At 38.6% G+C, this 25,763-nt stretch overlaps 1 protein-coding gene across 1 annotated transcript in view; it reads left to right on the forward strand.

The window, feature by feature from the left end:
* Positions 1–2,745: 2,745 nt before the first annotated feature.
* The window catches only part of ACTN2 (actinin, alpha 2), a 45,513-nt gene continuing 22,495 nt past the window's right edge, over positions 2,746–25,763 (forward strand). The window contains exons 1-12 of the mRNA XM_009084667.1: positions 2,746–2,770; positions 4,070–4,189; positions 11,052–11,138; positions 12,195–12,282; positions 14,340–14,418; positions 17,300–17,381; positions 19,487–19,572; positions 19,663–19,741; positions 20,713–20,798; positions 22,268–22,360; positions 23,191–23,421; positions 24,565–24,712. Of these exons, the coding sequence (XP_009082915.1) occupies positions 2,746–2,770; positions 4,070–4,189; positions 11,052–11,138; positions 12,195–12,282; positions 14,340–14,418; positions 17,300–17,381; positions 19,487–19,572; positions 19,663–19,741; positions 20,713–20,798; positions 22,268–22,360; positions 23,191–23,421; positions 24,565–24,712 (1,204 nt within the window). The remainder of the gene's footprint in view (positions 2,771–4,069; positions 4,190–11,051; positions 11,139–12,194; positions 12,283–14,339; positions 14,419–17,299; positions 17,382–19,486; positions 19,573–19,662; positions 19,742–20,712; positions 20,799–22,267; positions 22,361–23,190; positions 23,422–24,564; positions 24,713–25,763) is intronic.

The raw sequence follows: 25,763 nt of genomic DNA on the forward strand, positions 1-25,763 counted from the left end.
TATATGTACTTATTTATAAGAGCTAAAAAGTGCCAGGTTCCCTTTCTTAAGAAACTGAGAAGTAGCTGTCTTTACAGTAGGAATCAGATTAGTATATTAAGACTTATCAACTGGTGGTTTTTTGCTATTAAACTGTTGATTAAATTAAAAATAAGGAAAACTCATTGACTTGAGTGGTACAAGGTCAGAACATTCACCATAAATGTCTCAAAGAAGAGATGGAAATGGCTAAGGCTTTTCTCCAAGTTCCTCTCTGAGTTTAGTATGGTGTGCTTGGAACACTTCTACAAACTGCAATAGCATCTGCAGATAAGCACATGTCCTTCACTTAAGCTTAATTCGTGAAAGCCTCATTCATTTACTGGTTCAGCTTTCTAATATTGCCAAATTGCCATGCAGAGTTCATGTGCATTTACCCTTGAGTGCTTTCAGCTGTTTTTTCTGTATTACCATAACATTATTCCTTCCAAGATGCTTGTAACAATTTTTAGTGTTTGCAAATGACTTAATGTGGTGCTAAGCCTTTTTAGATACGTATCACTAGAACAAGATTCTGCTTGAGGCAGACAAATTAGTCTTATAAACTAGATCCTAACCCTATAACTTTCCAAACTGAATGCCATCCTAATGCTCCAACATGTCGTGGCCTCAGGGTAGAGGTGCCTCGTATCTCTGTTGTGATTATTGGTACACTCTGGTGTCAGGTCTCTCATGTACTCAGAAAAACTAGTTACCTTCAAATGAGGAAGTTTTACCTTTGTGAATGACTATTTTTCAAGCTAACACCCCTTTATGAATTTTGCAGAGATGCTTCAGCTGCAGCCATACTTATTCCCATCTGCACACAGAATGTCCATCTTATGTCTCTACCTGCAATTCATCCTCTGCAGGTCTACAGGCCCCCTGCCCAAAACCACTTCCAATACTTTCCTCCTTTCTCTGGGCCTAGAATTAGGTTTTCACAGCACAGCTCTGCTGTATCAGTAGCACTTCTTGCTTCCTTTCAATTCAATAGGAGAAGTTGATAAAACTAGGGTTTAGCAAGCTGTTCCTTGTCACTGTAGGAGCACTAAGAGCCCCAGCAAGCTGCACATCAAGTCTTCACATAAATTGAGTCAAACCCAACAATAGCCAAAATGTTATTCTTTAACAAAAAGTTAGATTTTTAAGAATCGACCATTTGGAAAAATTAAGTGCATGTCTTCTTAATGTATGGAATCTGTCTAGAATTTTCAAGACTCAGTTCCAGGCAAAATTTTTGTCTTCATCTACTGACCTTTTTTATTCTTTTTTTGAGAGATCAAAAATGAAATAGTCTAAAGAAACAGGCAAGAATAAAGAAGGCCAAAGGAAATTTCACATTGGCAATTGGGATTTTGGATGTATTTTATTTTTATAAACTATTTACATTAAATGTTTTTAAAACTACTGTAATTTGAAATAGCAAAAGAAAGGGAATTCCAAATATTTGGCAACTTTAGGTAGCTGAAGTCTAACTTATCAAAATATGTGGCCTTGTCATATACCTAGAGTTAAATACCTGGTAATGTACCTAGTAAATACTAACTTGCTTTGTGTATCTTAACAGACACTGAAAAACAAGGAGATTTTGTCAGAAGGCTAAGAGGCAAGGGATACTTGAACACAGACTAATCTGAACTACTAAATTTTATAGTAGCCCATCTTTTGATTTCATTCATACCAAAGATAACATGTATATGACCTCTGCAGATCAATGGAGTTAGTTCTGCTTTTCATCTTCGCAAGTAAAAGCAGACTTGATTATTATCCATGGACAGAAGAATTCATGGTTGCTTTCGTGATCACTTTTACCCTTCAAACTTAAGTATCTGCATTTGTGTTCTTCTTGTGGTAGTTTTCTGAAACCAATATAATACAGTTTTAAAAATAAGCCTCTCAGTAAAGTAGGGCATATGTGTAGGGTCTGAATGTAGAACTTCTGTACTCAAATTGTTCTAAACTTTTAAAATCCATTCTCATTGTCTGTGTTTTCAAAAAGCATTCTGTTTCTCACTGTAGTTACAAGTAGGAGCAGATGCAGTTTTGCTGGTATCCTTGCTGTATAAAGTCTCTGTTCAGTTACTTCAGCCTGAAGAGTGTTCTCACCACTTCCTGCCTATGAGAAACACGTTACTTGTCCCTGGCATAGACAATCTGTATAAAATAAACAGTATAAGAACTGTCTATTGTGGCATGAATTCAGGCAGAAGAAATTTGTGCATCTTTGCTTGGTATTGCCTACATTTTACTGCCACACAACTTCCTTTATACCTTATCAATCTTTCTTTTCAGAAACAATGTGTAAGAGATAAGTCCCAACATATAATTATGTGCTCATAGTGTAGTAATAATTAAGAGACAAATTTTGCCTTTATGTGTAGATCTTTTACCTAGGGAGGCATTTATGAGCAGAATCTAGCACAAAATTGCTTCTAATCACGAAATTCTTTGAATCTTCATAATATCTGGAATAACAAATTTCAACTCAGTGATATGTATAAAATGAATGGGAGTTGCACATACAAATTTCTGAGCCAGTAGTGGAAATCTCAGATGCAGTATTTACTCTGATGGCTTAGCAGCTTTCTGGGAAAATGCCTTGTTGATAAGTTGCTTTTTTAATTACTGTTACAGACGTTTACAGCCTGGTGCAATTCCCACCTCAGGAAAGCAGGCACACAGATTGAGAACATTGAGGAGGACTTCAGAAATGGCCTCAAACTGATGCTCCTCTTGGAAGTTATCTCAGGTTGGCTAAAATGAAGTTTTCTATGTATTTACCGTATGTTAACTGAAACGCTCTTAAAAGAACAAAAATTTTTAACAATTCAAAGCAGTGAACACAAACTCTAAACAGACTGAAAAGTGAGAAATCAAACACATTGTAAAGCAAAAGGGAGGTAAAATAAGCTCTGCTTGTCCCCTGTCTCCAAAATGTTCTGTTTTGTGTTTGTGGCTATCACGGTATATTGGGGTATCATTGACATCACAATGTTGTTGGACAAACTGAAAACAATGAGTACCTTGTCTTAGCCCCTAACAATTGAAAAGCCTTTACACTTCAGTTACAAATTCATTTTATTCTGCTTTTAGTATAAAAATCTTGCTTTGCTTTTAATGACTGTTTTGAATAGACCAATGCTTTCAAAAGCGAGTGCTGAAAGCAAAACTACATCAGTATTTAGTCACAATATAAGGTCACATTTTTCAGAGGAGTGGAACATCCAAGAACTTTTTTTGGCTGATGTAAACTCACTATGTCACCTTTGTTATGTGTTATTCAGAGAGGCAGTCCCCACGGTACAGAATGCCCCTGAATGGGAAGCAAATAGCTCAAGTTAGACACACAGTAAAGGTGAAAAAGGGCAAAAGATTTTTAACATGTCTTTATGGAAAAGATAGTTTACATTTTTGCTGGAGATTCAGTGCAGAAAGAAGATTTTCAAATGATCCCTCTTCATGTAAAGGAGGTCAAATTATCAGAAATTTTTCTTCTGTGTGATCATTTGAATAGATAAGTTTGTTCAAACACATCAGCCTGTGCTCTGAAATGAGCTGCTCTGCTGTGCTGGGTGAGGTTTTTAAAAGCCATTGTTCTTGGCCAGATGTGGAAGGATGCTATTGCTGGTCTCCTGGATAGAGTCCAGCCTCTCTTGGTAGTCAGGCAGGTAAGGATGATGAGCCCTGAGAACATTCTGCCTTCTTAATATTTGACTACTCTAACACAGACAGTAGCAATGAACCAGAAGTTGAGTAGTAGGAAGCATGCACATATTTAGGGCAAGCATAGAAATGCTGCTCTAATTTTGCTACTATGTCAGAAAGTCCTAAGACAGATGCTTCAACCTTTAAATTTTCAGGGTTTGTTCAAACCCTGAAAATTTGACATTTTGACATACATTTGACATTTTTACAGAAATATACCCGTTAAAATAGCTGCAAACTTTTAGACAGCATTCAGGGCGCATTCAGTCTTGATTTCTAATCACTTGTGTGTCTGTAGCAAGGTGTCTATAACAATAAACACATTAAATTTATTGTTCTGCAGGAGAGAGACTACCGAAACCAGACCGAGGGAAGATGCGCTTCCATAAAATTGCTAATGTCAACAAAGCTCTGGATTATATTGCCAGCAAAGGAGTGAAACTTGTGTCAATTGGTGCAGAAGGTATGTGACAGAGCTTGACAGTCCACCTTACATAGATCCTAGGCTCTCACATTGCAAAGAAGTCTGACGGAGACTCTTGGCCACATTACGTGGACTGTTCTCTATACATGGGTGCCTCAATAATCCCTTAATGTTGATTACTGACCTATACCTGTGAAAGGACAAGAGGTGGCAATTTGTGGACAACAGGAGAGGGATAGGGGTAAAAATGGGCTCTAAGATTAGTTTATCTCCAAGGTAAAATTGGATTGTCTGTGTTTCAGTAGGTGTTCAGATAATGGTTTTTTTCCTTCAGAACTTTCCTATACATTAGGACATTCCTATACAATGTTTTTCCTATACATTAATAAAAATAAGGAACTCCTTTAGAAATCAGGTTGGATTCTAGGGTGTGCTCTATCTAATCTGGGATAATTTTTTACCTTTAGGAAGTGTTATTCAGACAAGACAAAGGCTGACATCACTACCGAGTGACTGGGACCTACTCCCATTTTATTATGAGACTGCAGCTGTGTTTCTAGAATTTAGATGTAGAGTTAAGGGAGTGATCAAAAGAAACTATGGTAGCTGGGGAGAGAATGAACATATGAAGAAAGTGGAGCAGGATGCTATTTACTAAAGTTATTACTTTTTTATTGTTCTGTTGTTCAGATAGCAAAATACAAACATGTGGTTGGCTAGCTAGATGCTGATATATGTCGACTAAGCTAAAGAAGGCAGGTTCTCACTGCAGGTAAACCTCTGCTTCCCTAGAGATTCAACAGATTTTTTAACAGGGACAAAGGTCTGTCCAGAACTAGATGATCCTTGGAGATACTTGAATGCTTTACATAGCCAATACCATACAAAGAATGATGTGTCTAGCATGATATCCAACTATTTTTGATTCCATAGGCTCAATGATGTTCTTTCTGAGGACAGCCTCTAACATATCCTTAGAGCAAAATTTTGGCTGTAACCTCAGTATCATGATGAGAAACTCTTCTGTATTCTATCCATGTTGCTAGGTCTTTCTAGATTGATTTATGAGCCTCTTCTTCCTGTTTCTTGATTTCTCCAGGCTGATAGATATCCTTATTCTGGCTTCCAAATCTTGATCTCAGGGAGTTTAGTGTAATTGTGGCTGGAACAGAAGATTCATTATGTGGGATAGAGGTATCTGTAGACGTAATGGAGAGATCTGTCAGTATCCATTGATTCCACAATGGTTTGACCTAGCCCACTTGGTTCCTCAAGTATTTTTCATCAAATGTGTTCAATTTCTAGATCTAGAACTCAAAAATACAAAAAAATGGGTTCTCTGGGCAAAGCATTTATGTGAACTCACCCTTATTTATTTGAGATGAACTGGGTGACCTGAGTCCAAGTCCTTACTGTCTGTCTTTAGGCACATAACAGAGGCCTCTTTGGGGGAATATATCATCAGTGGAGAGAAATGGGAAATTCCCAAAGGCACTTCATAGCTCAGAGGATCTCTACTGCATTTCAGAGGTGCCTGGCTCCCTCCACATACAGGCATGTCCCTCTGTGACTGTACAGACAGTTGGGGCACTGGGCCCTTTGCTCAGCTAAATGAAATGGGCTGGAAAAATTTGCTGCTACCTTAAACCTCTGCAGTTAAGGTTCTTCTGAGAGTGACATGGCATTGAATAGACAGCAGAGGGTACTGAAGAGACAATTTATGTGTGAACTGAAAATGAAGAATACAGAAGCCTGTTTGATAGCTGGTGCAGAAATACTGAGAGTACAGAGCATGAAGCAAATGAATGATAATTTCTGTCATGTCAGGCTGGGGACTCTGAGGCTTCCTGACCAATACCAAGAGTGTAGCAAAAGGAGTATCTTGCTGACAGGATGCTTGTTCTCTCTGATCACAGTTTGCACAAGGCTGGAATATTTTAAACAAAATAGATCAGCTTATATTTGCTCTTGAAAGGAGCAAGCCAGTCATCTGCATTCCCATCTCCCTCACTTTGCCCTGCTTATTGCTGCTCATTACTACCAGGGTGCTCAGGCCAGGGAGCAGCACTTGAGCACTTTCTGTATCACCTTAAGGCAAAGCATCTGGGATAGCTCAGATCAGACATTGAGAACATTTAAACCAACCTTACTGTTCTCCTTGGCAGCAACTGGCATGAATTTAGATGCTCTGTTATTTAGGTGCTATGTGATAATTCCCTTTGGGAGAGAGGCAGGAACAAGGGGCAGTAGCCTCTTCTAACTTTTCAGAGACTTGCTGCAAGGTGACTGTCCATGCACTCAGTATTTATTCCTGCATGTAACAGCAGGCCATAGCTAGTAACCCAAGAGATTAAGGTGATGTTTTTTGGCTTTTATTCCCTGTTTCTGGAATTCTCAATCTGTAAAATGGAGGGATTAGAAGCAAAAATTAATTTGTTAGCATTAAAAAACCAAAAACCAAACCAAAACATTTTAAATTCCTGAATGGAAGCATGGGACAAAAATCCACTGCAACTGTCATGGCTTAGATGCGGAGAGGAACCTGTCATTGTAAGACATTGCACTATGTCAAGTATGGCTTGATGCCCACGTTAGATTACATCCATGTGGGTGGGAGCAGATAGATTCATGTGCCTTCCACTCCTACTCTAAACAGGCTGAACAGAAAGCCAGCTCTGACACTCTGCTTAGTGCCCAGTTAAGTTTGCTACATGCCTTCTACTAAATTTGTTATCGCAGGCACAGTGTGGTGCTGATGCAGCATGCAATATCACATCTGACAGGGTATGGTTTCACAGTGTGGGACCTCTGGCACCAGTATGTTTTTAAAGAGCCCCTGTGCCCTCTGGTCCTGCATACTTGCTCCCACACTGCACAGCCCTGCCCTGTCACTTGGGCTGACAACTGTTGCTGTAGCTATGCTGGAGACTGGATCAGCAATCTGATCTGGTTTTAAAACATACTTCACCTCTTTAATTTTATTTTATTTTTCATTTTTCAACAGGGCAGTAGTTATAGTTGGTAGGAGTGAATGCCAGCAAAGAGGCACAGCACAGTCTCCTTAGCCTTGTATTGTTATCAAAGTCCATAACCCCTTAACTCACTGCCACTGTGTGAGCATGGGGCATGTGGGCTTGCCTGCACCCATCTGTTTTGGCATTCTTTGAGTTACATGGATGCTTGGAATACTTTTTAATTTCCAAAGCATGAAAGTTTTGTATTTAAATCTGCTGAAGATCATGTTCTATTATCTGACATGCTGGATGGTGAAGAGCATGTAGGCCCAAGGGGAACAACTGGCATTTAAAATGGAGTCTCAAAACAAAGACTAAACTGTGATTCCTGTGGGACATCAGTACAAAGATAAACTTAGTATTTTAAGGGGACAGGAATATTCTTTAAAGTCATCATTATTAGTCTGAGCTTGACTTCTTTGGCCAGTCTTTGGAGAAGAGAAAGCTGATCACCTTTAACTGTGATTCTGAGCAGAAGCCAAATTTACCTACTCCAATCTGTCTTGTAGAAGAGTTTTTCTCTCCACTGGTCATGAAATGAGACTAGAGAGTCAAGAAGGTAAAGAAAAACTGTGCAAATAGTCCTTATGAGCCATTCAAAGTCCAGTAGTTAGAAGTTTTCCCTTGAGTTTTAGAAAAGCGTAGAATTCCATTTGCAAGGTAATTGCATCCTGAATGAAATCAACTAGATATTGAGAACAACAAAAAGATAAGTATCCTGTTAATTGGAAACGCATCTGTATTGCTTTTCTGGGGAGTGTGAAAAATGTTAAAAGACAAAATGATCTGTGAATCTGCTACAAGAAGGTTGAATAAAAAAATCCTAAAAAAACCAAAAACCCATAGCAGAATTTGAAAAAAAAGGAAAATGAAATCTTTGAGAAATTATTATAGAATCATAGAATGTTAAGGGGTTGGAATGGACCTTATAGATCATCTTGTCCCAACCCCCTGTGCCATGGGCAGGGACACCTCCCGCTACACCAGGTTGCTCAAGGCTGTATCCAACCTGACTTTGAACACTGCCAGGGTTGGGGCATCCACTACCTCCCTGGGCAACTTGTGCCAGTGTCTAACCACTCTCACAATAAAAAACTTTTTCCTAGTATCTAACCTAAATTTCCCCTCTAATTTGAATCCATTATCCCTTGTCCTATCACTGCAGTTCTTGACAATGAGTCCCTCTTCGGCTCCCCTGTAGCCCCTTAAGATACTAGAAGGCTGTTACGAGGTCTCCATGCAACCTTCTCTTCTTCAGGCTGAACAGCCCCAACTTCCTCATCCTGTCTTCATAGGGGAGGTGCTCCAGTCCTCTTATCAGCCTTGTGGCCTCCTCTGGACTTGCTCCAACAGTTCCACGTCCTTCTTATGCTGAGGGCACCAGAACTACATGCAGTATTCAAGGTAGGGTGTCATAAGAGCAGAGTAGAAGGGGAGAATCACCTTGCTGGCCACACTCCTTTTGATGCAGCCCAGAGTTCAGTTGGCTTTCTGGACTGCAAGCACACACTGCTGGCTCATGGTGAGCTCCTTATCCATCATCACGCCCAAGTCTCTCTCCTCATTGCTGGTCTCAATTACTTCTCCACCCAACCTGTAGCTGTGCCTGGGATTGCCACAACCCAGTTGTTGACCTTCATGAGGTTGTCATCAGCCCACCTCTCAAGTGTGTCAGGGTCTCTCTAGATAGTATCCCTTTCCTCCAGGACTGCCATACTGCTTTGCTTAACTTTTCCCCTAGACAGTTTTTATTGTTTCCCATTCCCTTTCCTTTTTCTCCTTTCCTGTCTTCATCCCCGGAAAGTTGTAACTTTGTTTTTGTGAGGTGTAGGAACTATATTCCTCCCAGGGCAAACAGGCAGTGTGAAGGAGTGAATGAAGACTTCTGTTGACGTGTAGAACAAAATGATAGGAATGAATCAGTACTTTTTTATCATTGATGCTTTCAACTTTTTAGCAACTTTGGTTTTCTTCCTTGTCTTTTACGGGAGTCTGTTTTGTATTTTATGCCTGCATAGATAATGAGAAACCAAAGCTGGCAAATCACTTGAAAATTCTCCTGAGGCACAACATAGAAAATTCTCTCTCTTGCTCTTTCATTCTGCCAGTGTGTACATAGAGATATGTAAATCAAAACAACGATGTAGTGATTATGCAAATCCAGAAATTGATTGCCTGACAATCAGCAATGTCTCCTGAGTATTTAAATTCATTTATTTTACATGTGAAGAAATTTGTCTTTACATATCACACATCTGATCAAAATATAGTGAAGTACTTGGCCAAGGAGGAGGGAGGAAGGAGAAGTAGCTACATGCCCTCATTGCCATTTGGGTTGGGTTTTTTTGTCTGAAAGAGTTTAGTTTTGAGATATGAAGAGACCTGAGGTCTTTCAGGGCAATAATGTAATCATAATGCATAGACAGCAGGCAGAGTGAGGCAAGAATTCTGCAATATTAGTGTAGGATCCAAAGGGGCAAGCGGATAATTGCAATTCGTATATAAACTTGAATTATCACACTAACAATGTAAGCATAGACTAGTCATGGGTGACATATCTCCTATCACATCTGTTAATTCCATAGGTTCAAATGACAGCTTGTACCACGTCCTGCTGCAATTTAACATGTGTCTCAAGTCTTGGAGACAGCAGCTGCTTTGTTCTGTAAAAGTTGCCTCTGGATTCAGGCAACTTTTAAGTAGCAGAGCGTCTGCATTTTCTGCTGGTACTTCTATTGGCATTTGATGTTAAATTCCTCCTGCTGCAAGTTCTTCCTGCTCCTTCCCCAGAACACCAGTGGGCCCTCAGGCAGCCACAGCTGTTCCACTTTTTAAGAAAGGCTGGAGGTGACTGTCAAGTAGGGGAGCAGCTGGTGCCTTCCCTGCTCCACTGCTCTTTTGGTGTGAGGTGTGACTGGAAAGTCAGTCTGCAGTTCCCACCTCTCATTGTCCTACCTCCTCCCTCTCTAGTGCTGGACCATCCTTATAGTCTCACTATGTTTTTCTGAGTCTCCTGAGTTGCTTTCCAGACTGATTTAACATTACCACTGCACTCAAGTGGTCTGGCAGTACATTTTTTGGCATTGAGAAGTTTAAGTGATATCACTTACAATGTAGGAGCACTGGATTCTGACCTGGCTGGTGGCAGGGATTCCCTTGTACAGGTGAGAAGGGTTGGAGAATGCACCTTCTGAGTGCCCTGTGTTACAGAGAGTCTCAAGCAGTTTTAAAACTAATTGAGACACCAGAGGTAAACAATCCCATTTATATTAAAGCTACATAAATGTGTGTATGCATCAGAGCTGAAAGACATTACAACCTTGTGTTTCTGAACAGCTTGGCAGGAATCTGCTTAGTCTCAGGAGGTGCTGTGTCTCTTGAGCTATTCTCCATACCTAGTCTGTGCTGGCACTATAGGAAATTCTCAAACATATCTAAGTAGTAGAGGGGAATTTCTGAGTACCATTTTATTATAAAAATAGCACTGGATTTTTTTACAATGTCCTGTAGTTTCTTAGAATTTGGGGTAAGACCGTATTTTTCAGTTTCTTTGTCTTTGAAAACAGAAAGGCTGATATTGTTCAAACTTTCCATATTTCCCCTCATGCTCTCTATAAAAAGTCAGCCTGTTACAACTACCTGAAGAGAAGCCTGGAAGGGCTGAAGTGACCTTAACCTCAGTAATCTTCAGTCCTATTGCCAGTGTAGCACAAGCACAAGCTTGTTGAAAAATGAACCCAGTTGAACTCTGTGTAGATAACAAATTGTGGTAGAAATATTATTAATTTATTAGATACAATATATTATTTGTAGAAATATATGATTAAAATAAGACAAAATTGAAAATACATTCTAAATACTACTACTATATCTATTTTCCACCTTAGAAATCGTGGACGGCAATGTGAAAATGACACTGGGTATGATCTGGACTATCATCCTTCGCTTTGCTATTCAGGATATTTCAGTGGAAGGTAATAGTAATGAAATCATCTTACACAATGAAGGAATTTCTTTTAAAGACATTTTTATATGAATTGTGCACAAGTGAGGGGAGTGTTTTAAAAGTTTTTTTTTTCACAGAATATGATACTGCAAGTGCTCTACCTGGTGGCAAAAATAATTTCTGGAGGGAAAAATTAATTACTCTTCTCATCCTGACAGAGACCTCAAAGCAGCTTTCTAAATGAAGAATGTCTGATCATGTTTCTCAGTTACAGAGATTGAAACATGCCTATGTTTCTGAGCTTCAGTGGCCTGAAACTGTGCAGTACTGTTTGCGGTCGGTCCTATTTTCAACATACTTTTGTAGTCCTGTCCATTTCTCACATTCTTTACAAAGAAACGTTTTATGATTATATACATCTTCTATCACTTCCCCCCCTACACTGCTTCAGAACTTTTTTTCACTTGGTAACTGGCTCCAAAAAGGATTTTGTAGTTACAGTACTTTTTAAATCAAGTCTATGCTGTGAAAAGTCTAGAGCTGTAGAAACTAATCTCAATTTTCAACAAAAGCAGAATCAATGCAAGCTCTGCATACTGTCCTGCCCATAATTTGTGAGTCATTAAATGAGGACCTAATGGTCTATTTAATAATTTCTGGCCTTTTTTAATGCATTCTGATGCCCATAGGGTTCAGATAATGAGGTATTTCTTCAGCACTTATACCTCCCTGCAAGCAAATGGACTGAGACTACAGGCATATTTCATGTAGACACCAATTATGTCTAGTTGTATTATATTTGTATTGGGTATTTCTGTATATTCCAAATATACAGCTGCTGTCCAACCAATCTAATTCCTTAGGCTTCTAATATCCCAGAATTTTTGTGCAGGCTGAGGCTCTGGTCTGAGCTAATGTTCTAATGGAGCCCCAGAGGTCTGTTTATATGAGTATCCTTTAGGATTGAATGTTGGTTTATCCAATCAGTTTCAGGTGACTGACTGCATTTAAGATGACAAGAAATTAATTGCTTGAGCACTTTTTACATTTTTCTTTTTTTTTCACTCCCTTGTGTCTTTTACAGAGACCTCTGCCAAAGAAGGGCTGCTGCTGTGGTGTCAAAGAAAAACTGCTCCTTACAGAAATGTGAACATTCAGAACTTCCATCTTAGGTAAACTTCCATTATTTCAAAGGTAGAAGCAATATAAAAAATTTTACGTCAAATTTTTCCCACAGTTATATATTTGTCAGGAAAATTTTGCTTTTTGCTGTTAACTATACTTTTTTCAAATTCTCATGCTCTGTCTTCAGAGTCTTATTTTGGTTAGCCTTTGGCATTATTCACTATGACTTCCATAGTTGCTATTTAAAAGATGAAAATTCCTGCTACATACAGAATGACCATATTACATTACTAGAGGTCCTTAGTCTAGGGGAATTGCTGAGTACTGCAGCATAGTGGCAGCTGACTGCTTTCAAATGAGAGCCACTGTAGAGAGCCACAGAGACACTGTTCTGGCAAAAATACATTCTAAATGTATTGCTGAGCATGCAAATATTTCATTATGATGAATCAGTCTTTATTATTTTGTAATGCAAAAAATGCACTTAGTACATACACAACAGCAGCACTTTAAACACATTCATTTTCAGAATAGGATCATTATCTAAGCTGGAAAATTTAGTGAAGCTCCAGCTTTTTGTTTCTGTGTTTTCATTAAGGGCTGGAATGGGAGTTCCAGGCCATGTACAGGCTGCCTGGTTTGGGGATTTCACTGGGCTGGTTCCTAAAGCTGTGCCAGTGACCTACCTCATTAAACTACATGACTTGCCATTTGCACTGTTTATCCATGTGATCTTTCCTTCCACAAAATCCTTAGAGTATTCAAAACAAGAGTTCTGTATTAGTGTTTTGGTGTTTTGAATTAATACTTAATGTGCAGTACCTAAAGCATGTGCAGTGACAGAGAAGATACAGTTCCTGCATGCATTCCCAGATAAAAAGAATCTGTTTGATTTAGAGTCCCTGTATTGCCTTTCAGAGATCTGAAATTTGTTATGTGTTACTTTCCTAGAATATACAGTGGTATATTTCAGTAGAGCTTTATATGGACCCAGGCTGTACTGTACATTACAGTATCAGAATCCTAGTGTGTATATGTACATATACTGCTCTGATACATGGTATGGGGAAAACATCTTGAACAAAACTACCTTGATTAATGTTTGGGTGGATCAGCTCATAGAGGACTACTTTCCAGTGGGATGTCCAGATCATTTTAGCCTATGCCTTTTGAGAAAAAAAAAGTAGATTTCTTAGCTTGGTGTTCAGTTTGATTCAGTTTTACCTTCTGGATGATTATATATTATACAATGTAGGTATATTCTATTTGATTGTCTTATATTTTTGTTGGAAATGGTTCTGTTATTTGAAGGGCCTACCAAGGCTTTTCAGTGACAGGGATTTTAACAGTCTTAAGTGTTTGGGAACACACAATTACTGCACAGAACAAGACCTCAAACCCACAGTCCCTGTGATTGCATAAAATGTTTACATAAAGTGCCTTTCAGAACAATTGCCTCTGGCTGAAAGGAACCTCTCATAATCTTTCCAAACAGATGTTATGTGTAGCTCCATTCATTGCCTATTCTTGCCTCAAAAAGTAGCAGGCCTGAAGTCATGATGAAGTGTAAGAACTCAGATCAAAGCTCTCATACCTGTGAAGTGTTTTAAATAAACTAAGCTGATTTATGACTTTTTACTTCTATGAGCACAACATGGTTGTGCCATTAAAATTCTCAGAAATAACTGACACCGAAGAAGCCAATTGCTTCAGCAGACTCAAGTAATTGCTGGTTTGCTCTTTTATTTTTTTCACAAATACACTGTAATTGTAATGAGAGATGATGCACTTTCATTGATGAATGAGCTAAACACTTGAGCTATCCTAGAACACTATATGAGTTAAGGAATTGAAGTCAGGGACTATTGCAAAAAATAGGCACTGCCTAGAAAGTAGATGGAGTCCTTAAGTGTGTATGAATTGTAGAGTAAGATGTGTACTACAGTAAGAGGAGTACAGACCAGCTCAGAGGGATGAGCGTTGACAGAACATAAGTGTCAGGATTTGACAGAATTCCTGCTTGATTTTAAGCCTTGAGCAAGGATCAAACTGTAAAATGACGTTATTAACTAATGCTTTTCCATTTTATTTTTTTGTTGTAAAGCTGGAAAGATGGCCTTGGATTATGTGCACTTATCCACAGACACCGACCTGATCTTATTGACTACTCCAAGCTAAATAAGGTCATCAGTCTGGGTGGTACAGCATGCTGTCCTGCAGTGATTTGGCTTGCTTCTGGTTTGCTTAGCATGTTTTCTAAAAGACAGGCTGAGAAGTGCATACTAATTCTGACTGACTTTCTAAGGTCCTTCCAAAAAAATCCAGTGACATGGGGGAGAGGACCTCCTGACTGGCTTGTGTCCTTTTTTTCTTCCCATTACAATGACTTCAGCATTTGCTTGCAAATAATCTGGTCCTCAGCTGCTGGGCAGTTGATGAGGTCTTTTACACAGCCCAGTGTGGATGTTAAATCAAATACATTGGAATTATACATTTACCACTGGTTGTATTGTACAGTCTATCCTGTTTTGTGTCTGGTATAAATGACTGTACGTTGCAGAGCGGTAAACAATGACAGGGTGATTAATCATAAGATTCCCTAGAACAAATACTACTCATGGTAATTAGAAGTATGCAGTAAGTTATTAGTCTTATATAGAAAATATTCACCGATTCTTATATTATACTTTTACCTATACTTCCAGACAAGTGGAAACAAAAGTAATATCCTAATTTCCTTAGGTAGTACCTCATGGGGATTGCAAAACTATTTTATTATATTGTGCTACTCATGGCAAAATGCATGTTTTCTGAAGGATAGCAGCCACTTTAGGATTGAGAGAGAGGAATGAGGAACAAGAAATAATGTCAGAATTTTTTGGTATTACTGCTGAAGACTAAAACCTAGAAAGAAAGTGGAATGTTGCTGTTTCATGTTGGCTCTCAAGATATACATACCATTTTCTGCTCTCTGGAATGAATGCATCTCGAGGTCTCGTGTAAACACCAGTGCAACAGAAAACTTAATCATGGTTTTAATCTGTTGAGTACAACTTTACATTGATGAGAGAGACTGGTAAATCATCAGCTGTATTTCCCATTCCATGCCCTTTCATTACAAATCGATTTTACTAGTGGAATCAGCTGTAATTAGCAAGTCTTTTATGAAGGAAAAGATAAATGAATTAAGGGAAATTATTTTAAAACTTAGTCTGCTTTCTATATAGGTTCAATTTATGCCAGCGTCCCCAAGGCATGCAGTGCTGAAAATTAAATGAACTTAGTACTCAATACATAAGGTTTTAATTTAGGCAGCTGTTAAGATAACTGCAGACCTGAACTGCAGGGCAAAGTATAATCCATCTATACCAGCTTGTTCTCAAATTCTATATGCAACCTTTCCTACAGATAAACAGACTAATGGAATGACTAAGATACCTGTCTCTGTGAACATGTGCTTATTATGCAGGACAGAAACAGAAGTTAGTTTGATTGAATTTGTGCTTTGAAAAGTGGTACACAGTACTAAAGAACTTCACAGTATAACCACCCCATAGATGAGTGCTGAGAAAAAGGAACAGAACATAAGCAGTCTGCTTCAACATTACTTTTTCTCTCTTTGAGGTTTCCAAAATAAGAACAGGTCAGGTTTCAAACTGAGGCTGAGCTGTGGCATGTAAAGCACATGCAGAAAAAAAATCCTAAAATAGATCTTGCTTTTCTGACTTGGCTGTGTTTGATTGACTGCTCATTTTGGTTACATTAACAGCTGTCTTGGTGTCTTGTTTCTTGATTTCTTATCTCCTGCATGCTGTCCTTTCCTTTTCTCACCGATGTGTTTTGTGTGAACTTGTAGCTGGAAAGATGGCCTTGCTTTCAACGCCCTTATCCATAGACACAGGCCTGGTCTTCTTGACTATGACAAGTTAGATCAGGTATTTCTTTAGCTGTAGCAGAGATTTTTAGTTACTGTGGCTTGTAGTTTTGTTTAAAAGGATGGGTGATGGAGATCTCCAATTATTCAGAAGCTGCTGTGATTTTAAAGAAATCCTTTACCAGTGGAGCACTATTTACTCATGGACTTAGCCCACAAATAGGAGCTACTCATCACTCATTCATAATCCAGGTGTTTTAACCTAGTCAATAGGTCTCACTTAGATTTACTATATTTTTCACTTTGCTTTTCTGTGTCCTGTTTTCCCAGCTTCTCTCTGTAGACATAGGCTTTGTTCAGAACGGCTATGATCATTTAGCAGTTTGCAAATATGTGAAAATAATAATAACATTAATGGCATGAACTGCTGTTTCACATAGGGTGTTTCCCCTCCAAGCTGATATGGGAGAGCTACCTTAATGGCAGCCCTAGTCTGACATACTCTTCCATTGTCAGCAACTGTCTGTAGTGGAAGACATGAAATGTGTGCTGTCTATCTGAACTGTGCTCTCTGTTTCCTTTCTCTTTCCTTTAAAACCCAAAATCTCAAAAAAAAAAAAAAAGTGCTTGAATTTCCACAGCTCTAAAATTCAGTTTCTAGAGGCATTACAGACTTTTGTGTGCAAGCCAAAACTGGCAAGTTTTGCTCCTTCTGAAGAACTATTCTGTCTGTGCTTGCTTCTTCTCATGCATGCACTTGACCAAGAGAAGTCAGTAGAACTCATATCCCTGTAATACACTGTAGTGGGTATAAAAGTGGCAGGACTAACTTTGTGGTGAATTGTTTAGTTTAGCCTGCTGGAGCTTTACTGGCCTTTATTGTATGTATTGCTGCTGTACTTAATTCAGAATTATGAGTGTACACCACATATGTTATCTATGTTCCCCTCCAGAATATATTTGCAGAAGAGTCCTAGTGGTAGATAACAGCTTATTAAAGTTTGCTTTTGAAAGTATAGCAACAGATAGACCAAAAGTTCTTATACCGAGACTCTGCTTTTTGAAGAACAATAGTTATGACTCTAATTTACCGTGTGGAAAAACCAAATAAGTTTTAGTGTACCTACTGTAGTCTTGCTTCAGAGAAAAACTTCTACCTTTGACTTATTGTATTTTCTTCTTTAATGCAGGATGACCCCATAGGAAATATCAACCTTGCCATGGAAATTGCTGAAAAGCACTTGGATATCCCAAAGATGCTGGATGCAGAAGGTGAGTTATATCTTACTGAAGTTTTTGTTCTCATAAGAAGGACACAGTAAGATTTCTTTTGTTCTTTTTTTTTAATTTGGCAAGTTGTCAACATTCCTTCCACATGAATCATATTGTAGCAACCTGCACTGATTTCAAACAATATTTTCCTTCGTGTTCCCCCCATGATCAGATACTTTCACTCACTTTTTGCCTCATTACTTACTGTTTGTTATTGTTTGCATTTATAATAGTACATTGGACCCTAACCTCAGCACATGGCCCCACTGTGATGAGAGTTGAGGTAAAATGCAGGATCAAAAGTTAATCCTTGCCTTTACAAAATGAAAATATAATTCTAATAAAGGGAAATACAACTGTTAGCAGCATAAAGCATATTCACTTTTTTAAATGTTTAAGTGAGATGGCCAGAAATAGAAATAGAAGTACAAAACTTTCAAAATATACTAACCCATGCCTCCTCTGAAAGAGAGGTAGGATGAGGGAAGCATATTTTTTGGTTTATTTTAGTTGTAAACTTTTTGCAGTGATAGTTTTAACAAAGAGCTTGTGTGTCTACAATAACCTTTAGAGTTTCCTGAATTTCTTCAGCATAACTTATGTACTCCAGGCAAAAAAATGCTGCCAAAATACTGGCATTTGCCTAGAGTAGTTCAAACCATTCTCCACCAAGAATGGAGACTGCTCTGGCGGCTTGTCTGTAGAGCAGTGATGACCTGGGAATTATCCAGAGCACTCAAACTGACTGTGTCTACTCCTCTTGAAGTCTTTGGTAGGAAAGTTAGGCAGGATGTTTTGGAAAATCTAGGTTGTAACCTCTTCATTGAAGAGGGTTCTTGGTTTCACTTTCATGCTGCAAAACAAATTGTTTTCATCTTTTGAATTGCAATTCCTGTTTTAAGCACCACTTAATTTGCTCTGAAATATTGTGCAAGGAATAAACAGAGAAGTTCTACCTCCTTACCACTGAGGACCTCTTACTATCATTCTCCATTCTTCATTTTTTTCTCTTTATAGTCAATGTAAAAAAACTTTTATTTTCTTCACCAGATTTTCTGCACATTCTAGCCCTTATCTTACTATTCTCCTCTTGGCAGGGGAGGAGGAAATGAAATAATATTTCTTCTAATACCCTCTAAATATTCGCTGTCACTTTTTACTCTTTTTACTTCCACTGTGCTCTCAGTGGAAGCTTTGTGAAGTTTTGTTCACAGCTGTGTAATGTAGATGTAAAATCAGTAAATACATTGCTCCTGAATTTAGCAATCTCACTGTTAACATTAGAAATTGCCACCTCATTCCTGGGTCTTTTCATGTCATTATTGTCCCACTCCTTACACTGACAGGAATCCTTGCAGCTTGCACTAACAGTCATTACTCAGCCATAATTGGTGTAAACATACCTTTTTCTCCTTTTCTCTGTTAAGAAATGAAAAGGTCCATTTTTATCCATGTACCCATACTTTGATTGCACCCACTTCATATTTTCACTCTTTCTTGCAATAATAGGGACAAAGCTATCAGCCAGTCAAGCCAAACTCTCCTGTGATAAATGCTATTAACTAAAAGACAGGCCGGCACAAGGATTGCAAAACTGTTACTGTCCAAGCTATTTTTTAGCACAAAATGTATTTCTGGACTGTAGGAGTTCTATGGGTTTCCAATATATGTCAATACCCTGTCAGCCATAGGGACCCTGTGCTGATACACACTATGCATTTCTGTTTTGTGACAGTCAGTGGCTGTGCTTAGAATAATTCCAGTGATTTAGATGAAGTTGCTTTGGAGTGGCAGTGAAGCTGAACCCAGTAGATCTGCCAGCCATGCCATCTGCTTGGAAGCTTCCACAAACCAGAAGGTAGCAATACCCTTCTGTACAGTCTCAGCCTTCAGATGTTTTGCCATTTCAGGGAGAGTTATATCTTTTACATTTACTGATTCCTAAAGCTTATGTGGCTTTGCACTGATAACAGTAAACAGATGCAACCTGAATAATGGTGTATTTATTTGGAATCCTTACAGCACTGAGGTGGCACCATCAGCATAATCAGGTGGAAGTACCTTGTGGGGATTTCTGAGCAGTTAACCCTCTTCTCTCTACACAGATGTAGTAAACACTGCCAGACCTGATGAAAGAGCCATTATGACTTATGTTTCCTGTTACTACCATGCATTTGCTGGTGCTCAGAAGGTGAGATTGTAGATGGATCAGATCTCATCCTTCACCTTCTGTCTTGTTTCTTTCAGCAATTTTTTCCTTTTCTGATCTTTTCCTCACTAGTTACTAGAACAGCATCTTAGAGATGAGCTCATTTCCTGCTGCCTGATTTTCTCTGTGAGCCACTGTCTTAGTAGAACAAGTAGTAGTCTATCCATTTGTTCCATAGAAACAAACCTTTCTGTCTCATCTTTCTGTATATTTACTAATAATATCCAGTAGGCTTTTGACAGCTGGTTACTGAATGGGATAGAGGACAATATTCTCTTTATCTGAACTCGTGTGCATTCATTTGAAGCACCATTAAAAATGCAAGGTGAAAATGAGCTCATAGTGAAGATACAATTTTAATAGCAGAATGCCACCTTTCTTCTCTGCTGGATATTATTTCTGCCACAGATGTCAAAATCATCATAACACATGCTCAGACAATAAACCCTTCTCTTATGCTTTCAGGATTGTTTTTAAATTGTTAAATGATTAATGGTAAGTACAAAGAGCAAGATAAAATGATGCTACCATGCAAAACAGAGACAGAAACATACACAGACATCTCAGACAAGATCTGGAATCATGTCCTAAAGAAAAGAAGGAAAATTTTAAAAGGCAAGGCAGTTCAGAGTTGGACATACTTCAGGTATTAGTAATATAAAGAATACTGATACATAGTGCTAAGGTTATAACTAATCCACATGCAACTTCCAGAGAACATCTCTCCGGATTGAGAGGTAGTCTGTCTTTCCTACGTCTTGGTCGAAAAACCCCCCACATTCTAAGTCACTAGACATGTGTATGCCAGTTCTTAAGCAAACAGACCTGGTAAAATTAAGGTCATTCCCCCTGTGACAATACTTCAGGATCAGGCCTATTAAAAAAACAGTATTTCTCTTTTTAAGAGCTTACATTGAATTTTTAGTACACATTTGATTCTGTCAGCACCTGTCAATCTAACACTAAATTTGTTACAGCTTTGTAGAGTTTCTAGAATACAGAGCTATGGACAGGAAAACAGTCAGAATGACACGATATTGTGCATTTATTTATTCACCCTGTTTTCTACTCCTCGATTCTTTTTTTGTTTTGTTTTGTTTCAATTTCTCCCCCCTCTTGTAGATATTGTGAACACTCCCAAACCCGATGAGAGAGCTATCATGACATATGTGTCCTGCTTCTACCATGCTTTTGCTGGAGCAGAGCAGGTATTAATCAACTGTCCCTTCAGGTTGCTGTGGTTTTGACTGGTTGTTTCACATTTCCACTAGTTTATTAAAAAACCAAACTAATTTAGTCCCATGTGGTTTTTATTAACAGTTGCAAGTATTACTTGAGCACTAATACTTGATTTTAACCAACTCTTGAACTTGTTTTAGTTATATGTTGTGTAGCAAGTTAACTTCTTTAATTCCAGTGGACATTCCTGTTTGTGATTTTGAGTCTTTATTTGATGATTATAAAGACTCTTTCAGAAAAACTGTATTTGAAGATACTGTGAAATGGAGTTGTTGCTTGTTGCTACAGCATCTTATACATTTGCTGCATAAAAGAATGTTTCACTTTTGGAGATTTGGGACTATTCTTGACTTACTCATGTTGAGTAGTAATTTAGGGCTAGATTTTCAAAGATGTCTAAAGATGCAGAAGGGCACAGAAGACATCCAACACAGTATTTGTCCCTTGTTCCCACTGAAGCCCACAGAATTATTTGTGGATCAAAGTACTAGTACAAAAGGCATGAACATCAGCAGCAGACCTGTCATACAGGATGGGATTCTCACTTATAAGTGTGTCATTTCCCAGTCTTCTGCTTCGTACATTTCTAGCCTACAACCCAACTTATGTGGAAAAAAAAATAATAATGAACCCTTATAGTAGTTGATATTTTTCCTCCAGCCTCAGGATTTAATTTCCTTTCCTGTCTGGTAGGTCACCTATCACAGCACAACTATGCTGTTGCATCCTCTCACTTCTGGGTAAGAAGGTTTTGCTATTCATGCAAAGGGGAATTCCAAATACTCTGTAACACAGGAGTCTACACAGATATTTATTTGATTAGTTATACTCCAGAGTCACATTTGTATGGAAGGATAGCTCTGTGATGTCAAACTACTAATGTGAATTTTAAATATGGCAGAGCTACACTATGCCTTCACGTATAAATTTGTCAAGAGGCATGAAAAGATTTGCTGTCAGTGGTTCAGCTGCATATATGCTCAAGGGTATATGCACATATAATGTGCAGATATAGAGTGGTCTGAGACTCCTGAACCACAAATGGTGTCTTTCCAGTGTGGCTAACAAATGTAATACTTTTTTGGTGTGATTGAAAAGAAATAATAGGATATCTTTAAGAATTGCCTAAGTCATCATGGAAAAGAAAAGATTTAGTAGACAACTATAAAGGCTGTGTGAAATTCCCCCTTGTATGATAAGGCTTCATTGTACAACAAGGTGACTTCTGTGCTGGTCTGTGCCTTATTCAGGCCATTGGAATCCATGACTGCAGAAAGAGGGGAAATGAATATCTAAGTAAACTGAGAGCATAAATCGTCAACTATAAAGCAATGTGATTTTTTATTTGCAGCAGCTGTGTTCTCTCTCTTTCTCCAAGCCTGCACCTTTCTCAGAACGTGTTTATGAATATGTCCTGTTTATTTACTGTGTGTTACAGGCTGAGACTGCAGCTAACCGGATCTGTAAGGTGCTTGCTGTGAATCAGGAAAATGAGAGGTTGATGGAAGAGTATGAGAGACTAGCAAGTGAGGTAAAGACCCTGTATCTGTACTGTGGTGATAATTATGTTCATGAAATACTGAAAGCTGAAAGATTCAAGCACTCCCTGCAAGACAGCAAAGAGGAGACACTATGAGGGTAAATCTCACAGTGCCAGGCTAAAAGGCACAGTTGCCGAAGCTGCCAAGGTTCAGGTTACTCCTTTGCCATAGACTTCCTGTATGACCTTCATCAAGTCACTCAGTCTCACAATTCACCAGTGAACACAAACAGCAGATAAATGAAGAAGGGGGCACACTGTGCTCCTCCTGTTCTTTCTTGGCAAATGGCAAATCTGTTGAGTCAGGACTACAGATGTATAGTGCACAAGTGAGAGCTCTCTTGTTCTTTATGCATAACTTGCAAAAGCATACTGAGACCATAGTGCTATTCTCTGTGTCTACATTGGCACTAATGTACTTCTGAGTGAAGATTCTTATATGGCCTGAGTTACTTGGCTGATTTCTGTCCTGATCCCATAACATTGACTATCTGAGGCATCAAGACCAAGGCCTTTGAAAGTGGCAAGTGGTTTTGGGCTACTCAGATTTTGAGTAATTATCTAGAGACACCTTACATGTGTGTTCATCTTTCTGAAAATGAGGGTATTTCTAGAAATACCCAGAATATCTGAGCAAATTAGTCATTAAAAGTACTATTCAGCTTTGAAAATCTTGTGCTTACTTGCCATTAAGGCTTTGGTACCAACAAATCAATATTAAAATGGAAAAAACTGAATTAAGAATTGTGCATTCAATATAATCTTTTGGTTTGGTTGCTTTTCCATTGACTTTGTTTGAATTGTTTGTGTTGGTTTGAAAGCTTTTAGAGTGGATTCGCCGGACAATTCCTTGGCTGGAAAACAGGACCCCAGAAAAAACAATGCAGGCTATGCAGAAGAAATTAGAGGATTTCCGGGACTACCGCCGCAAACACAAACCTCCCAAAGTCCAAGAGAAATGCCAGCTGGAGATCAATTTCAACACCCTGCAGACAAAACTGAGAATCAGCAATCGACCAGCTTTCATGCCATCAGAGGGGAAAATGGTTTCAGTAAGTACAGGAGGCATCAATATTCTGTTCGCTTCATCAACGATCTCCCAAAAATATCAGTGTGAAGGACTGAAGGGCCATTTTACGTAATCCTCAGAAACATCATTTTGTTGCACTTTTTCAATACTAAACCACTCTTTTTACACATTCCCTTTAATTCTAGAATCTTGCTTTCTCTTAAGCATGCTCCTGCCTCTTTGAAGGCTTTCCCCTGTAGCAAATTGTCTTGAGATGCAAGATGAGACAGAGCTTCCTCTGGGAGTGTTATCAATACTTCTCTCTGAGCAAATATTGTTTATTTAAGCAAAACTCACAGTGGTTTCACTGACATTTTAGTCATCAGGCTTACAGAAACAGACATGGCTCAATATATGCTCCTGCTTTTTTCAACTTTCAAAAATTCTGTTCTGTTGTTTTCTTTCGTCTGTGAAGATAAGAATAGTCAGTACCGTGAATTCGTATATGCTGATAAATACTGTGATTTGACTGCAGGTCAAAACATTTCCTGTAGAATATAGCAAACCCATTTCTGTACTTTATTCTACTGTTGTGTTTTAGTTGCTCAGATTTCATGAACAAATGACTATACTAGCTGAAAAGGGCCATTGTCCACTCCCCATATGCAGAAAACAAGGGCCCTGTTACCTCTATCTCCTACTTATGCCTTTGAGTTTTTGAGGAAACTCACAAAACTTTGTGCACCACAGAAAGTGAAATGAATACGTATTCCAGATAAAATATTCATCAAATCCTGTTGATACTGATTATTTTGCTATTGTCAAATTGTGAAAGCAAAGCACTTTAATTTGATCACAGATAGGTATGTCATAAAAGAACACACACATTGTAAACTGGGAGACAAAGGCAATATGTTGTGAAGACTTGAATATGTAGCTATGCTTGGATGTGGATAGGGGCTCCTTTCATGAACCCACCTGAATATGAGGCACTATTAGGAGCAGGCGTGCGAACTGAAAGGCTTCCTGAGCTGCCTGACAACATTTTCTATGATTCTGTGATTTTACAAAATCTGGACATAAAAACATCTCATTTTGAAGCCAAATTGTGAATGAATCAAAAACCCGTAAATTTAGGTAAAAAGAGATTACAGTTTCATCCCCTCTCTCCCCTCTCTCTTTGCAGGATATTGCCGGCGCTTGGCAGAGACTTGAACAAGCTGAGAAAGGCTATGAAGAGTGGCTGCTGAATGAAATACGACGACTGGAAAGACTTGAACACTTGGCTGAGAAATTTAGGCAGAAGGCTTCCACTCATGAACAGTGGGCATATGGTGAGCAGAGATGGCTTTTAACATTTTTAATGTTTTCATGTTCAAAGTTGAACTGTCAGTGCTGAGTATTTGCCAACCAGGATCTTACTCATAAGCAGTTTGGACAATTTTAGAAACCTCAAATAATAACAGATAAAATGTCAGGTTTTGTTGACAGTAGTCACGATCCCAACTTGTTGGCATGTTGCTAATGGAATAACTGTAAAAACCATATTTGAGGTAGTGACTCAAACTTAATGGGAATATTCAGAATTTGAATAGAGGCCACTACTGCTAATGTACTTCTATATATTGGTACACCAGCAATCCAACCAGGAACACAGAGACACTACTGGTTGGTTAACGGTGAAATTATTAACAGAATTATCCTGAACTGATTATTATTTGGTCATCATGATGTTTTGGGTAGTCCACATAAAATACATGGTAATGGACTCATTTCTGGTTTGCTCCAAACCCTGGATTACACCTCATTTGTAGCCCTGGTTTTTAATGGTAACCTAGCCTTACACATAATTGTAACAGCTATAGGACCATACAGTGGCATTCAGTTTCTATTAAATAGAAATCTGCTCTCTTGTCCTATTGTTTGCCCTGATAACTCTTCCTGCTGCTGCCATGCTTCTGGCTTTTTCCAGTTAGATTCTTTCCACACTGTGAAAGTGAACCAGAGTCCACCCTCTAACAGAGTTGATGGAAGCATACAAGGCTGTAAATGGCTGCCAAGCATATACTAGAAGGGAAACTACAGTGTTTATCAGCCCTGAGAGCCTATTTTCTGAGCATAAACTACTCATAGTGACACGTTATAGCTGATGTGCAGAGAAAACTTCACATAGACTGGCACATAGCAAGTGAAATAATAGTTGCTTGTGGTTCTAGAACTCAAAGCTGTGTAATGCCATGTGATGAGCTGCAGCTGTAGGGCCTGTCTGTATGGATTGTCCCAGGTCCAACACAGGAACTACTCAGGAGCAGTATTTCAGTTTCTATTTACTCTTTGCTTCTCTAGCCTTTTGTAAATAAGTTGGCATTTTCCACTTAAAATTCA

This window comes from Acanthisitta chloris, unplaced genomic scaffold, assembly GCF_000695815.1.
Source record: "Acanthisitta chloris isolate BGI_N310 unplaced genomic scaffold, ASM69581v1 scaffold321, whole genome shotgun sequence".
Classification (NCBI taxonomy): domain Eukaryota; kingdom Metazoa; phylum Chordata; class Aves; order Passeriformes; family Acanthisittidae; genus Acanthisitta; species Acanthisitta chloris.